Here is a 12,996-nt window from a genome sequence, read left to right on the forward strand (position 1 = left end):
TGTGTGTGTGTGTGTGTGTGTGTGTGTGTGTGTTTTGCAGTCAGTGCTGCAGCACCCTGCAGTTGGAGACTGTGCTGTGGTGGCTCTAGAGGACGCGCTGAAGGGGGTTGTTCCCTTGGCCCTGTGTGTACTCAAGAATGGTGGGGCATGGCAGATGCATAGTGTAGCATTGACTGAAAACCCACACTGAATACCAGCTGCTATTAAAACTACGTGTGCTTGTTCACAATCATGCGCTTTGTTTTCTCAGGTGTGCAGAAAAACGAAGAGGAGATCATAAAGGAGATGGTGAAGCTTGTGAGAGACACCATCGGACCAGTGGCTGCCTTTAGGAGAGTGCTTTTTGTCAAAGGATTGCCGAAAACGCGATCTGGCAAGATCCCTCGCTCCTCTTTAGCTAACCTTGTCAACGGCAAGCCTTACAAGGTATGATACAATCTTAGACATGCTATACAATTACTTTTCATTACTTTTTTTTTTACATACTATACAATGACTTTTTTCTAAATGCTATACTATGACTTTTTATTTTTTTCGACATGCTATACTATGACTTTTTATTTTTTTTTGACATACTATACTATGACTTTTTTTTTTTTGACATGCTATACTATGACTTTTTTATTTTTTTCCACATGCTATACTATGACTTTTTAATCACTTTTTTCGACATACTATATGATGACTTGTTATCACTTTTTTCAACATGCTATACTGTGACTTTTTATCACTTTTTTCGACATGCTATACTATGACTTTTTATCACTTTTTTCGACATGCTATACTATGACTTTTTATTTTTTTTCGACATGCTATATACTATGACTTTTTTATTTCTTTCAACATACTATACTGACTTTTAAAATGTTTTCGACAGGCTATACTATGACCGCTTTCGACAGGCTATACTATGACCGTTTTTCACTTTTTTCGACAGGCTTTACTATGACAATTTTTCACTTTTTTCGACATGCTATACTATCACTGTTTTTTCCTTTTTCGGACATGCTATACTATGACTTTTTATAGACATACTATGCCAGTGGTTCTCAACTGGTGTCCACAGCTAAGTGGCGAGCAGGGCTTCCTTTCAATCAGAGGGTCGTCGGTTCAATCCCCGGCTCCTGATCTGCTAGTCTCATGTCAATGTGTCCTTCAGCAAGACACTTAACCCCATAATACTATTGCTATGACTCTTTTTTGACATACTATACTATGACTGTTTTTTTCACTTTTCAACATAGTATACTATGACTGTTTTTTCCACTTTTCGACATACTATACTATGACTGTTTTTGACAGGCTATACTATGACTGTTTTCGACATAGTATACTATGAGAGTTTTTTCCACTTTTCGACATGCTATACTATGACCGTTTTTCACTTTATCGACAGACTATACTATGACTGTTTTCGACATCCTATACTATGACTGTTTTTTCTTTTTTCTGACATGCTATACTATAACTTTTTATAGACATACTATGCCAGTGGTTCTCAACTGGTGTCCGTGACTAAGTGGAGAGCAGGGCTGCCTTTCAATCAGAGGGTCGTTGGTTCAATCCCCGGCTCCTGATCTGCTAGTCTCATGTCAATGTGTCCTTCAGCAAGACACTTAACCCCAAAATACCATTGCTATGACTTTTTTTCGACATACTATACTATGACTGTTTTTTTCACTTTTTTCGACAGGCTATACTATGACTGTTTTTTTCACTTTTTTCGACAGGCTATACTATGACTGTTTTCGACATGCTATACTATGACTGTTTTTTGAGTTTTTTCGACATGCTATACTATGACCGTTTTTCACTTTTTTCGACATGCTATACTATGACTGCTTTCGACAGGCGAAACTATGACTGTTTTCGACAGGCTATACTATGACTGTTTTCGACATGCTATACTATGACTGTTTTTTGAGTTTTTTCGACATGCTATACTATGACCGTTTTTCACTTTTTTCGACATACTATACTATGACTGTTTTTTCCACTTTTCGACATGCTATACTATGACCGTTTTTCACTTTTTCGACAGGCTATACTGTGACTGTTTTCGACATCCTATACTATGACTGTTTTCGACATCCTATACTATGACCATTTTTTCCTTTTTCCGACATGCTATACTATGACTTTTTTTTCCTTTTTCCGACATGCTATACTATAACTTTTTATAGACATACTATGCCAGTGGTTCTCAACTTATGTCCGTGGCTAAGTGGAGAGCAGGGCTGCCTTTCAATCAGAGGGTCGTTGGTTCAATCCCTGGCTCCTGATCTGCTAGTCTCATGTCAATGTGTCCTTCAGCAAGACACTTAACCCCAAAATACCATTGCTATGACTTTTTTTCGACATACTATACTATGACTGTTTTTTTCACTTTTTTCGACAGGCTATACTATGACTGTTTTTTTCACTTTTTTCGACAGGCTATACTATGACTGTTTTCGACATGCTATACTGTGACTGTTTTTTTACTTTTTTCAACATGCTATACTATGACCGTTTTTCACTTTTTTCGACAGGCTATACTATGACTGCTTTCGACAGGCTATACTATGACTGTTTTCGACATGCTATACTGTGACTGTTTTTTTACTTTTTTCAACATGCTATACTATGACCGTTTTTCACTTTTTTCGACAGGCTATACTATGACTGTTTTCGACAGGCTATACTATGACTGTTTTCGACAGGCTATGCTATGACTATTTTCGACATGCTATACTGTGACTGTTTTTTTACTTTTTTCAACATGCTATACTATGACCGTTTTTCACTTTTTTCGACAGGCTATACTATGACTGCTTTCGACAGGCTATACTATGACTGTTTTCGACATGCTATACTATGACCGTTTTTCACTTTTTTCGACAGGCTATACTATGACTGTTTTCGACAGGCTATACTATGACTGTTTTCGACAGGCTATACTATGACTGTTTTTTGAGTTTTTTCGACATGCTATACTATGACTGTTTTTCACTTTTTTCGACAGGCTATAGTATGACTGTTTTCAACATGCTATACTGTGACCGTTTTTCCATTTTTTCGACATGCTATACTATGACTGCTTTCGACAGGCTATACTATGACTGTTTTCGACATGCTATACTATGACTGTTTTTTGAGCTTTTTCGACATGCTATACTATGACCGTTTTTCACTTTTTTCGACAGGCTATACTATGACTGTTTTTCACTTTTTTCGACAGGCTATACTATGACTGTTTTCGACAGGCTATACTATGACTGTTTTCGACAGGCTATACTATGACTGTTTTCGACAGGCTATGCTATGACTATTTTCGACATGCTATACTATGACTGTTTTTTGAATTTTTTCGACATGCTATACTATGACTGTTTTTCACTTTTTTCGACAGGCTATACTATGACTGTTTTCGACAGGCTATACTATGACTGTTTTTGACAGGCTATACTATGACTATTTTCGACATGCTATACTATGACTGTTTTTTGAGCTTTTTCGACATGCTATACTATGACCGTTTTTCACTTTTTTCGACAGGCTATACTATGACTGTTTTTCACTTTTTTCGACAGGCTATACTATGACTGTTTTCGACAGGCTATACTATGACTGTTTTCGACATGCTATACTATGACTGTTTTTTGAGTTTTTTCGACATGCTATACTATGACCCTTTTTCTCTTTTTTCAACAGGCTATACTATGACTGTTTTCGACATGTTATACTATGACTGTTTTTCACTTTTTTCGACATGCTATACTATGACTGCTTTCGACAGGCGAAACTATGACTGTTTTCGACAGGCTATACTATGACTGTTTTCGACATGCTATACTATGACTGTTTTTTGAGTTTTTTCGACATGCTATACTATGACCGTTTTTCACTTTTTTCGACATACTATACTATGACTGTTTTTTCCACTTTTCGACATGCTATACTATGACCGTTTTTCACTTTTTTCGACAGGCTATACTATGACTGTTTTTCACTTTTTTCGACAGGCTATACTATGACTGCTTTCGACAGGCTATACTATGACTGTTTTCGACAGGCTATGCTATGACTATTTTCGACATGCTATACTGTGACTGTTTTTTTTACTTTTTTCAACATGCTATACTATGACTGTTTTTCACTTTTTTCGACAGGCTATACTATGACTGCTTTCGACAGGCTATACTATGACTGTTTTCGACATGCTATACTGTGACTGTTTTTTTACTTTTTTCAACATGCTATACTATGACCGTTTTTCACTTTTTTCGACAGGCTATACTATGACTGTTTTCGACAGGCTATACTATGACTGTTTTCGACAGGCTATACTATGACTGTTTTCGACAGGCTATACTATGACTGTTTTTTGAGTTTTTTCGACATGCTATACTATGACTGTTTTTCACTTTTTTCGACAGGCTATACTATGACTGCTTTCGACAGGCTATACTATGACTGTTTTTCACTTTTTTCGACAGGCTATACTATGACTGCTTTCGACAGGATATACTATGTCTGTTTTCGACAGGCTATACTATGACTGCTTTCGACAGGATATACTATGTCTGTTTTCGACATGCTATACTATGACCGTTTTTCACTTTTTTCGACAGGCTATACTATGACTGTTTTCGACAGGCTATACTGTGACCGTTTTTCCATTTTTTCGACATGCTATACTATGACTGCTTTCGACAGGCTATACTATGACTGTTTTCGACATGCTATACTGTGACTGTTTTTTTACTTTTTTCAACATGCTATACTATGACCGTTTTTCACTATTTTCGACATGCTATACTATGACTGTTTTTTGAGTTTCTTCGACAGGCTATACTATGACTGCTTTCAACAGGCTATACTATGACTGTTTTCGACATGCTATACTATGACCGTTTTTCACTTTTTTCGACATGCTATACTGTGACCGTTTTTCACTTTTTTCGACAGGCTATACTATGACTGCTTTCAACAGGCTATACTATGACTTTTTTCGACATGCTATACTATCACTGTTTTTTGACTTTTTTCGACATGCTATACTATGACCGTTTTTCAATTTTTTCGACATGCTATACTATGACCGTTTTCACTTTTTTCGACAGGCTATACTATGACTGCTTTCGATAGGCGAAACTATGACTGTTTTCGACATGCTATACTGTGACTGTTTTTTGACTTTTTTCGACATGCTATACTATGACTGTTTTTTGAGTTTTTTCGACATGCTATACTATGACTGTTTTTCACTTTTTTCGACAGGCTATACTATGACTGCTTTCGACAGGATATACTATGTCTGTTTTCGACAGGCTATACTATGACTGTTTTCGACATGCTATACTATGACTGTTTTCAACAGGCTATACTATGACTGTTTTCGACATGCTATACTATGACCGTTTTTCACTTTTTTCGACATGCTATACTGTGACCGTTTTTCACTTTTTTCGACAGGCTATACTATGACTGTTTTCGACAGGCTATACTATGACTGTTTTCGACAGGCTATGCTATGACTATTTTCGACATGCTATACTATGACTGTTTTTTTACTTTTTTCAACATGCTATACTATGACTGTTTTTCACTTTTTTCGACAGGCTATACTATGACTGCTTTCGACAGGCGAAACTATGACTGTTTTCGACAGGCTATACTATGACTATTTTTGACATGCTATACTATGACTGTTTTTTGAGTTTTTTCGACATGCTATACTATGACTGTTTTTCACTTTTTTCGACAGGCTATACTATGACTGTTTTCGACAGGCTATGCTATGACTATTTTCGACATGCTATACTGTGACTGTTTTTTTACTTTTTTCAACATGCTATACTATGACCGTTTTTCACTTTTTTCGACATGCTATACTATGACTGCTTTCGACAGGCGAAACTATGACTGTTTTCGACAGGCTATACTATGACTGTTTTCGACATGCTATACTATGACCGTTTTTCACTTTTTTCGACATACTATACTATGACTGTTTTTTCCACTTTTCGACATGCTATACTATGACCGTTTTTCACTTTTTCGACAGGCTATACTGTGACTGTTTTCGACATCCTATACTATGACTGTTTTCGACATCCTATACTATGACCATTTTTTCCTTTTTCCGACATGCTATACTATGACTTTTTTTTCCTTTTTCCGACATGCTATACTATAACTTTTTATAGACATACTATGCCAGTGGTTCTCAACTTATGTCCGTGGCTAAGTGGAGAGCAGGGCTGCCTTTCAATCAGAGGGTCGTTGGTTCAATCCCTGGCTCCTGATCTGCTAGTCTCATGTCAATGTGTCCTTCAGCAAGACACTTAACCCCAAAATACCATTGCTATGACTTTTTTTCGACATACTATACTATGACTGTTTTTTTCACTTTTTTCGACAGGCTATACTATGACTGTTTTTTTCACTTTTTTCGACAGGCTATACTATGACTGTTTTCGACATGCTATACTGTGACTGTTTTTTTACTTTTTTCAACATGCTATACTATGACCGTTTTTCACTTTTTTCGACAGGCTATACTATGACTGTTTTCGACAGGCTATGCTATGACTATTTTCGACATGCTATACTATGACTGTTTTTTGAATTTTTTCGACATGCTATACTATGACTGTTTTTCACTTTTTTCGACAGGCTATACTATGACTGCTTTCGACATGCTATACTATGACTGTTTTTCACTTTTTTCGACAGGCTATACTATGACTGTTTTCGACAGGCTATACTATGACTGTTTTTGACAGGCTATACTATGACTATTTTCGACATGCTATACTATGACTGTTTTTTGAGCTTTTTCGACATGCTATACTATGACCGTTTTTCACTTTTTTCGACAGGCTATACTATGACTGTTTTTCACTTTTTTCGACAGGCTATACTATGACTGTTTTCGACAGGCTATACTATGACTGTTTTCGACATGCTATACTATGACTGTTTTTTGAGTTTTTTCGACATGCTATACTATGACCCTTTTTCTCTTTTTTCAACAGGCTATACTATGACTGTTTTCGACATGTTATACTATGACTGTTTTTCACTTTTTTCGACATGCTATACTATGACTGCTTTCGACAGGCGAAACTATGACTGTTTTCGACAGGCTATACTATGACTGTTTTCGACATGCTATACTATGACTGTTTTTTGAGTTTTTTCGACATGCTATACTATGACCGTTTTTCACTTTTTTCGACATACTATACTATGACTGTTTTTTCCACTTTTCGACATGCTATACTATGACCGTTTTTCACTTTTTTCGACAGGCTATACTATGACTGTTTTTCACTTTTTTCGACAGGCTATACTATGACTGCTTTCGACAGGCTATACTATGACTGTTTTCGACAGGCTATGCTATGACTATTTTCGACATGCTATACTGTGACTGTTTTTTTTACTTTTTTCAACATGCTATACTATGACTGTTTTTCACTTTTTTCGACAGGCTATACTATGACTGCTTTCGACAGGCTATACTATGACTGTTTTCGACATGCTATACTGTGACTGTTTTTTTACTTTTTTCAACATGCTATACTATGACCGTTTTTCACTTTTTTCGACAGGCTATACTATGACTGTTTTCGACAGGCTATACTATGACTGTTTTCGACAGGCTATACTATGACTGTTTTCGACAGGCTATACTATGACTGTTTTTTGAGTTTTTTCGACATGCTATACTATGACTGTTTTTCACTTTTTTCGACAGGCTATACTATGACTGCTTTCGACAGGCTATACTATGACTGTTTTTCACTTTTTTCGACAGGCTATACTATGACTGCTTTCGACAGGCTATACTATGACTGTTTTCGACAGGCTATGCTATGACTATTTTCGACATGCTATACTGTGACTGTTTTTTTACTTTTTTCAACATGCTATACTATGACCGTTTTTCACTTTTTTCGACAGGCTATACTATGACTGTTTTCGACAGGCTATACTATGACTGTTTTCGACAGGCTATACTATGACTGTTTTCGACAGGCTATACTATGACTGTTTTTTGAGTTTTTTCGACATGCTATACTATGACTGTTTTTCACTTTTTTCGACAGGCTATACTATGACTGCTTTCGACAGGCTATACTATGACTGTTTTTCACTTTTTTCGACAGGCTATACTATGACTGCTTTCGACAGGATATACTATGTCTGTTTTCGACAGGCTATACTATGACTGCTTTCGACAGGATATACTATGTCTGTTTTCGACATGCTATACTATGACCGTTTTTCACTTTTTTCGACAGGCTATACTATGACTGTTTTCGACAGGCTATACTGTGACCGTTTTTCCATTTTTTCGACATGCTATACTATGACTGCTTTCGACAGGCTATACTATGACTGTTTTCGACATGCTATACTGTGACTGTTTTTTTACTTTTTTCAACATGCTATACTATGACCGTTTTTCACTATTTTCGACATGCTATACTATGACTGTTTTTTGAGTTTCTTCGACAGGCTATACTATGACTGCTTTCAACAGGCTATACTATGACTGTTTTCGACATGCTATACTATGACCGTTTTTCACTTTTTTCGACATGCTATACTGTGACCGTTTTTCACTTTTTTCGACAGGCTATACTATGACTGCTTTCAACAGGCTATACTATGACTTTTTTCGACATGCTATACTATCACTGTTTTTTGACTTTTTTCGACATGCTATACTATGACCGTTTTTCAATTTTTTCGACATGCTATACTATGACCGTTTTCACTTTTTTCGACAGGCTATACTATGACTGCTTTCGATAGGCGAAACTATGACTGTTTTCGACATGCTATACTGTGACTGTTTTTTGACTTTTTTCGACATGCTATACTATGACTGTTTTTTGAGTTTTTTCGACATGCTATACTATGACTGTTTTTCACTTTTTTCGACAGGCTATACTATGACTGCTTTCGACAGGATATACTATGTCTGTTTTCGACAGGCTATACTATGACTGTTTTCGACATGCTATACTATGACTGTTTTCAACAGGCTATACTATGACTGTTTTCGACATGCTATACTATGACCGTTTTTCACTTTTTTCGACATGCTATACTGTGACCGTTTTTCACTTTTTTCGACAGGCTATACTATGACTGTTTTCGACAGGCTATACTATGACTGTTTTCGACAGGCTATGCTATGACTATTTTCGACATGCTATACTATGACTGTTTTTTTACTTTTTTCAACATGCTATACTATGACTGTTTTTCACTTTTTTCGACAGGCTATACTATGACTGCTTTCGACAGGCGAAACTATGACTGTTTTCGACAGGCTATACTATGACTATTTTTGACATGCTATACTATGACTGTTTTTTGAGTTTTTTCGACATGCTATACTATGACTGTTTTTCACTTTTTTCGACAGGCTATACTATGACTGTTTTCGACAGGCTATGCTATGACTATTTTCGACATGCTATACTGTGACTGTTTTTTTACTTTTTTCAACATGCTATACTATGACCGTTTTTCACTTTTTTCGACATGCTATACTATGACTGCTTTCGACAGGCGAAACTATGACTGTTTTCGACAGGCTATACTATGACTGTTTTCGACATGCTATACTATGACCGTTTTTCACTTTTTTCGACATACTATACTATGACTGTTTTTTCCACTTTTCGACATGCTATACTATGACCGTTTTTCACTTTTTCGACAGGCTATACTGTGACTGTTTTCGACATCCTATACTATGACTGTTTTCGACATCCTATACTATGACCATTTTTTCCTTTTTCCGACATGCTATACTATGACTTTTTTTTCCTTTTTCCGACATGCTATACTATAACTTTTTATAGACATACTATGCCAGTGGTTCTCAACTTATGTCCGTGGCTAAGTGGAGAGCAGGGCTGCCTTTCAATCAGAGGGTCGTTGGTTCAATCCCTGGCTCCTGATCTGCTAGTCTCATGTCAATGTGTCCTTCAGCAAGACACTTAACCCCAAAATACCATTGCTATGACTTTTTTTCGACATACTATACTATGACTGTTTTTTTCACTTTTTTCGACAGGCTATACTATGACTGTTTTTTTCACTTTTTTCGACAGGCTATACTATGACTGTTTTCGACATGCTATACTGTGACTGTTTTTTTACTTTTTTCAACATGCTATACTATGACCGTTTTTCACTTTTTTCGACAGGCTATACTATGACTGTTTTCGACAGGCTATGCTATGACTATTTTCGACATGCTATACTATGACTGTTTTTTGAATTTTTTCGACATGCTATACTATGACTGTTTTTCACTTTTTTCGACAGGCTATACTATGACTGCTTTCGACATGCTATACTATGACTGTTTTTCACTTTTTTCGACAGGCTATACTATGACTGTTTTCGACAGGCTATACTATGACTGTTTTTGACAGGCTATACTATGACTATTTTCGACATGCTATACTATGACTGTTTTTTGAGCTTTTTCGACATGCTATACTATGACCGTTTTTCACTTTTTTCGACAGGCTATACTATGACTGTTTTTCACTTTTTTCGACAGGCTATACTATGACTGTTTTCGACAGGCTATACTATGACTGTTTTCGACATGCTATACTATGACTGTTTTTTGAGTTTTTTCGACATGCTATACTATGACCCTTTTTCTCTTTTTTCAACAGGCTATACTATGACTGTTTTCGACATGTTATACTATGACTGTTTTTCACTTTTTTCGACATGCTATACTATGACTGCTTTCGACAGGCGAAACTATGACTGTTTTCGACAGGCTATACTATGACTGTTTTCGACATGCTATACTATGACTGTTTTTTGAGTTTTTTCGACATGCTATACTATGACCGTTTTTCACTTTTTTCGACATACTATACTATGACTGTTTTTTCCACTTTTCGACATGCTATACTATGACCGTTTTTCACTTTTTTCGACAGGCTATACTATGACTGTTTTTCACTTTTTTCGACAGGCTATACTATGACTGCTTTCGACAGGCTATACTATGACTGTTTTCGACAGGCTATGCTATGACTATTTTCGACATGCTATACTGTGACTGTTTTTTTTACTTTTTTCAACATGCTATACTATGACTGTTTTTCACTTTTTTCGACAGGCTATACTATGACTGCTTTCGACAGGCTATACTATGACTGTTTTCGACATGCTATACTGTGACTGTTTTTTTACTTTTTTCAACATGCTATACTATGACCGTTTTTCACTTTTTTCGACAGGCTATACTATGACTGTTTTCGACAGGCTATACTATGACTGTTTTCGACAGGCTATGCTATGACTATTTTCGACATGCTATACTGTGACTGTTTTTTTACTTTTTTCAACATGCTATACTATGACCGTTTTTCACTTTTTTCGACAGGCTATACTATGACTGCTTTCGACAGGCTATACTATGACTGTTTTCGACATGCTATACTATGACCGTTTTTCACTTTTTTCGACAGGCTATACTATGACTGTTTTCGACAGGCTATACTATGACTGTTTTCGACAGGCTATACTATGACTGTTTTTTGAGTTTTTTCGACATGCTATACTATGACTGTTTTTCACTTTTTTCGACAGGCTATAGTATGACTGTTTTCAACATGCTATACTGTGACCGTTTTTCCATTTTTTCGACATGCTATACTATGACTGCTTTCGACAGGCTATACTATGACTGTTTTCGACATGCTATACTATGACTGTTTTTTGAGCTTTTTCGACATGCTATACTATGACCGTTTTTCACTTTTTTCGACAGGCTATACTATGACTGTTTTTCACTTTTTTCGACAGGCTATACTATGACTGTTTTCGACAGGCTATACTATGACTGTTTTCGACAGGCTATACTATGACTGTTTTCGACAGGCTATGCTATGACTATTTTCGACATGCTATACTATGACTGTTTTTTGAATTTTTTCGACATGCTATACTATGACTGTTTTTCACTTTTTTCGACAGGCTATACTATGACTGCTTTCGACATGCTATACTATGACTGTTTTTCACTTTTTTCGACAGGCTATACTATGACTGTTTTCGACAGGCTATACTATGACTGTTTTTGACAGGCTATACTATGACTATTTTCGACATGCTATACTATGACTGTTTTTTGAGCTTTTTCGACATGCTATACTATGACCGTTTTTCACTTTTTTCGACAGGCTATACTATGACTGTTTTTCACTTTTTTCGACAGGCTATACTATGACTGTTTTCGACAGGCTATACTATGACTGTTTTCGACATGCTATACTATGACTGTTTTTTGAGTTTTTTCGACATGCTATACTATGACCCTTTTTCTCTTTTTTCAACAGGCTATACTATGACTGTTTTCGACATGTTATACTATGACTGTTTTTCACTTTTTTCGACATGCTATACTATGACTGCTTTCGACAGGCGAAACTATGACTGTTTTCGACAGGCTATACTATGACTGTTTTCGACATGCTATACTATGACTGTTTTTTGAGTTTTTTCGACATGCTATACTATGACCGTTTTTCACTTTTTTCGACATACTATACTATGACTGTTTTTTCCACTTTTCGACATGCTATACTATGACCGTTTTTCACTTTTTTCGACAGGCTATACTATGACTGTTTTTCACTTTTTTCGACAGGCTATACTATGACTGCTTTCGACAGGCTATACTATGACTGTTTTCGACAGGCTATGCTATGACTATTTTCGACATGCTATACTGTGACTGTTTTTTTTACTTTTTTCAACATGCTATACTATGACTGTTTTTCACTTTTTTCGACAGGCTATACTATGACTGCTTTCGACAGGCTATACTATGACTGTTTTCGACATGCTATACTGTGACTGTTTTTTTACTTTTTTCAACATGCTATACTATGACCGTTTTTCACTTTTTTCCACAGGCTATACTATGACTGTTTTCGACAGGCTATACTA

The 12,996-nt window shown here is 36.2% G+C and overlaps 1 protein-coding gene across 2 annotated transcripts in view; it reads left to right on the top strand.

Moving 5' to 3' along the window:
* acss3 (acyl-CoA synthetase short chain family member 3) overlaps positions 1–12,996 on the top strand; it is a 77,008-nt gene that overhangs the window by 34,787 nt on the left and 29,225 nt on the right. The window contains exons 14-15 of one of the 2 annotated variants that reach the window (XM_068717271.1): positions 41–140; positions 251–432. In XM_068717271.1, the coding sequence (XP_068573372.1) occupies positions 41–140; positions 251–432 (282 nt within the window). Of the gene's footprint in view, positions 1–40; positions 141–250; positions 433–12,996 lie in introns of those variants that run through there. The other variant, XM_068717270.1, reaches the window with a different exon arrangement.

Source organism: Cebidichthys violaceus, unplaced genomic scaffold (assembly GCF_023349555.1).
Source record: "Cebidichthys violaceus isolate CVI_PGR_0920_01 unplaced genomic scaffold, fCebVio1.0.p SCAF_21, whole genome shotgun sequence".
NCBI lineage: Eukaryota > Metazoa > Chordata > Actinopteri > Perciformes > Stichaeidae > Cebidichthys > Cebidichthys violaceus.